This window comes from Capsicum annuum, chromosome 7 (assembly GCF_002878395.1).
Source record: "Capsicum annuum cultivar UCD-10X-F1 chromosome 7, UCD10Xv1.1, whole genome shotgun sequence".
NCBI classification, from domain to species: domain Eukaryota; kingdom Viridiplantae; phylum Streptophyta; class Magnoliopsida; order Solanales; family Solanaceae; genus Capsicum; species Capsicum annuum.
This window is the reverse complement of record NC_061117.1, coordinates 28693177-28697696: the sequence shown is the minus strand read 5'-3', so window position 1 is coordinate 28697696 and position 4520 is coordinate 28693177. Positions and strand designations below refer to the sequence as shown.

Here is a 4520-nt window from a genome sequence, read left to right as displayed (position 1 = left end):
AGGGTGCGTTTGCTATGAAGGAAAAAGAATAATGGAAAATGTTCTTTTAGAAAGTGTTTCGAAGAAAAATAAGTGAATGATTTTACATACTTTTATGTTCGATACATAAGAAAAATATTATTTTTAAAAAAATATTTACATATAATTTAAGACAAATATCATATGAGGTGGGGTTGTGGTAGAGGCAGAGGCGAACTCAGGATTTAAAGATAGGGGGTGCATCATTATTTTTAACATAGTCATATCAATTATCAACTACATAATTTAGCATACAACTCTTTTAAACTTAAAAATTACAAAAAATTAAAATTATGAGCAACTTAAAAATTACAAAAAATTAAAATTATGAGTAAAGTATAATTTTTAAAATGATCAAATGTCATTAATTTAGTATTGATATAACAAAAGTAGATTATCTTTTCATACTAGACATCGACGTGTTTTCATATTTTGAAAACGATCAATGATTGCATCGTTGCTTATATTTACAAATATATCCTTCTCAATGTAACAAACTAAACAATCACTTAAATATGCATCACCAATACTGCTACGCAATTCATTCTTAATATGCCTCATGGATGAAAAAACTCTCTCTACAGTTGCAGTGGCAACTGATAGAATCAAGGTCAACTTCACAAGTAAGTACACAAGAGAATAAGTCTCCACAAGATTTGCATTAACTAATGCTTCTGCCAAATCACCAATTCCTTTCAAATTAGAGAATACAGGATCACCATGTCGCATGTGTATAGTGAAAGTATCAAGTTGGTAACTAAGCTCCTGAAGCTTTGATTCACCAAACTCATCTGGATAATGTTTGGCCAATATCATTATTTTTTCCTTATCAAAATTAGCAAAAGTATTAGATAGATTCAAGCTTGTCATACCAATAAGCAAGTTACCACTCACAACGTCAAAACGATTATTAAGCTCTTGAAGTTGCAAGTCAATTATAGCATATAAGAGCTCAACATGTAAGTGATGTGAGTAAGTAACACTAGAAGGCCTACGCTTTGACTTTTCGGGAGGATAAAAATCATCCATCTTAGGTACCAAGATTTCATGTTTATCACAAAATTCACGAACTTCATTCATCAAAGCATCCCATCCATCATCTCTCAACAATTGCAATCTTGTCTTAGTAATGTCAAGAAATATCATAGCATTGCCAATATCTTTTTCTTTTGTTTGTAATGATGCACTCAACTCATTGGACATCACCAATATCTTCAACATCAAGTAAAGCAAGAAAACAAATTCAAATTCATTGATCATAGTAAAAAAAGCTCCTTCTTGCAATCTATCATTAGGATTAGAGCCTCCACATTTAATCGCATCAAGCACATGAGCTATAGATGAAGATAAAATAATGAAGTTATTCAATGGTCTAAAATGTGATCCCCAACGAGTGTCACCTGGCCTTTTAAGTCCTCGTTCTTGATTTAACCCTTTTCCACTTTGAGTTTCACCACTTTCTAGTAGTTGCTCCAAAATTTCTGCTTGATGGTCCCGAAGTTGATCTCTGCGCTTAAATGATGCTCCTACCACATTCAACACATTAGTAATAATAACAAAAAAATCATTCACAAGAAAATGTTTTTTGACAACGGCTACAAGTGTCAATTGTAATTGGTGAGCAAAACAATGGATGCAATATGCCGAAGGAGTTTCTTGCAAAATCAAAGCTTTAAGACCATTCATCTCTCCTTGCATGTTACTAGCCCCATCATAGCCTTGTTCATGTATTTTAGATGTACTTAAAGAATGTCTCATAAGCACAGAGAATATTATTTCCTTCAACATTTTTGTCGATGTATCACCAACACGAACAATGGCAATAACTCGCTCATTCACTTTACCCTTTTTGTTAACATATCTCAATGCAATGGCCATTTTTTCATGGTGTGATATATCCTTGGATTCATCAACTAAAATTTCAAAAAAATCTCCATCCAAGTCATCAATTATAGCTTTCACGGTTTCTTGTGCACAAGCACTCACAATATCCTTTTGAATTTTGGAAAAATTTTAGAAATAGCAACTCTGTAGCCTTAATTATAATTTTTATAGCAATAGTTTCATAATTATGAAAAATAACAAATTGTATTTGTATTTAAGTAAAATGTTTCTATATAAATACACAAATATATATGTATTACTCATTAATACATATGCACAACTGAAAAATACATATTCTTCTATTACTATGAAGTGGGTAAAATATTGCTACTTTTGCTATAAGTTGTAATTTTGAAAAAGTGTTGCTATTTATTGTAATTATAGTCTTAAGGATGCTAGTTTCTGTAATTTTACCTTGAATTTTTGAAGAAGTCATCATAGCATTTTTTGGAGCATGTTTTAAAATAACATTATTCAAATCGGGAAGCATTTTTCCCAACAATTCCAAAAGACCTAGAAAAAGGCCTTTATTTTGGAAAGATTCACTTTCATCATGACCTCAGAAAGATAATCCGAATTCTAAGAGAAATCTCACTACATTAGTTGATGCCTTTAAACGAGTACGATGCTCACTTCTTATTTTCTCAGATTGCTTGTTCAAAGCAACTTGAATTGATTGAGATTGATTTTCGAAATCTAACATCTTATTGAAACATCTTCTGTGGACACTATTCACGTCACCAACGTGTAATTGAAATCGTTCCAAATTATGATTCCAAGACTTAAAGCCGGTTTTCGTGAAAAAGTCACTTGCATTGTCCTTCACATAATCATTTTTAAATAAATAGCAACACAAGCAAAACACAACATCTTTCTTCACACTATACTCCATCCACCTAGAATATGAACGCTCATACCATGTCGAATTAAATTGACGCATTTTCATGCCAATTCTAGTTTGAGGAAATTGAGAAAGAATCGATTGACAAGGTCCTTGTTGAATATAGTGTCTTCTCACTTGATCTCGTATCGTAGAGTGATATTCATGAATTGATTTTCTTTCTCCAGGATCGAATTTAAGTGAATTCACATCAAACTCTTCTATAAGACGGGGAGAATTGTCTTTAAAACTAGAACTTGGTTGAGGAGAAAAATATCTATCCATTTCGATTCACAAGAATCAATAACAAATTCCTACAAAATAAAAAATTCATCACGAATATAAGTAAATATAACATTGCTTATAGGGGAATCACACCTCATCGTCCATATCACAAAACAAATAAAATATAATAGAGAATCATACCCTCATAAAAAAAATAAATAAACACAATAATTTCAATAGCGGAATTACACTCCGCCTTTAGTAAAACAACAAAAATGATATAATATGTAATGGAGGAATCACACCCCTAAAAAAAAAAAAGTAAACACAATCAATTTCAATAGGGGAATCATACCCTCCTTATAAAATAACAAAAATGATATGTAAATGTAATGGAGGAATCACAAGTCAATTTACATCTCCTTTATTCATAAGACAAAATAAATAAATATGGCATTATCAATAAAAAAAATTATACCCTCTTTATGTTTCAAGATAAAAATAATATACAATAAAGATAGAGATAAAATCTCACTTATTTAATTATTAAATTATATAACAGAATGATACCTTGCTTTAATTGATGATGGCTGCCCGAGTAATTTTTAAGTTCACAATTTTACTTTTTTCTTGGCATGGAGATTGGGAGGATCTCCATCGGGAACTTTTGGGGAAAGCAATTAGCTTTTAGGGATTTGGGGAGAGAAAAAGTGTTGTGGAATTTGGAAATTGAGAATTTAATAATTAATTTAATTAATTAAAAATAATATATAGTAAAGTTTATTATAAAATAATGGTGTGGACTTTGTGGTGGGTCAATCATATGATCTATGGTGTAAAAGTAAAAGCATAAAAGTGGGTGTGGGGCCAGAAGAGGTGGCAACTAAAAGGATTTTGTAGAAAAAATAAGTAATGCCCCAGGGACTCGAACCCGCAACGTCATGCAATGTATGACGCACACAACTGAGCTTCAAACCAGTGCACCAAGACAATATTTGATACTAAGGGTGCACACTATATTATATTAACAGTATTAAAATATCTATCTATCTATCTATCTATCTATCTATCTATCTATCTATATATATATATAACTTTTTAAAAAAGTTACCGGGTGCACGTGCACCCTCACGGTGACATGTGGGTCTGCCTGGGTAGAGGATGGGGTGGAGATGGGAGTTAAGGGTAGAGGTGAAGATGAGGCGTTTTGAGGGTAAGGCGAACATAATCACTGTAGAATTTCACTTGTGAAACTTTTTCCTACTATTAATATGAAAGTCATCTTTCTTATTTTTAAGAAATTTATTTTTATTTTTTTAAAAAAATAATTTTAATTGAGGTTACTACAACTCAAGCTTTGAAAATTGAAATAGAGGTTTTAGATCCTTATGGCTGAAAGTTCATTCAAGGTGTAGTCTATGGACGAAAGTTTCAATACTGTCATACTTGCATGGTCATTAGACATAACTAAGCAAACAAGCAACCAGTGACAACTAAGCATGAGAACAATCCA

General features: G+C 31.6%; 1 protein-coding gene across 1 annotated transcript; it reads right to left on the bottom strand.

The window, feature by feature from the left end:
- Positions 1–420: 420 nt before the first annotated feature.
- LOC107876419 (zinc finger MYM-type protein 1-like) lies at positions 421–1896 on the bottom strand. The gene has a single exon (XM_016723346.1). The coding sequence runs from the start codon at positions 1894–1896 to the stop codon at positions 421–423; it is 1476 nt and encodes a 491-aa protein (XP_016578832.1).
- Between the last annotated feature and the right edge of the window lie 2624 nt (positions 1897–4520).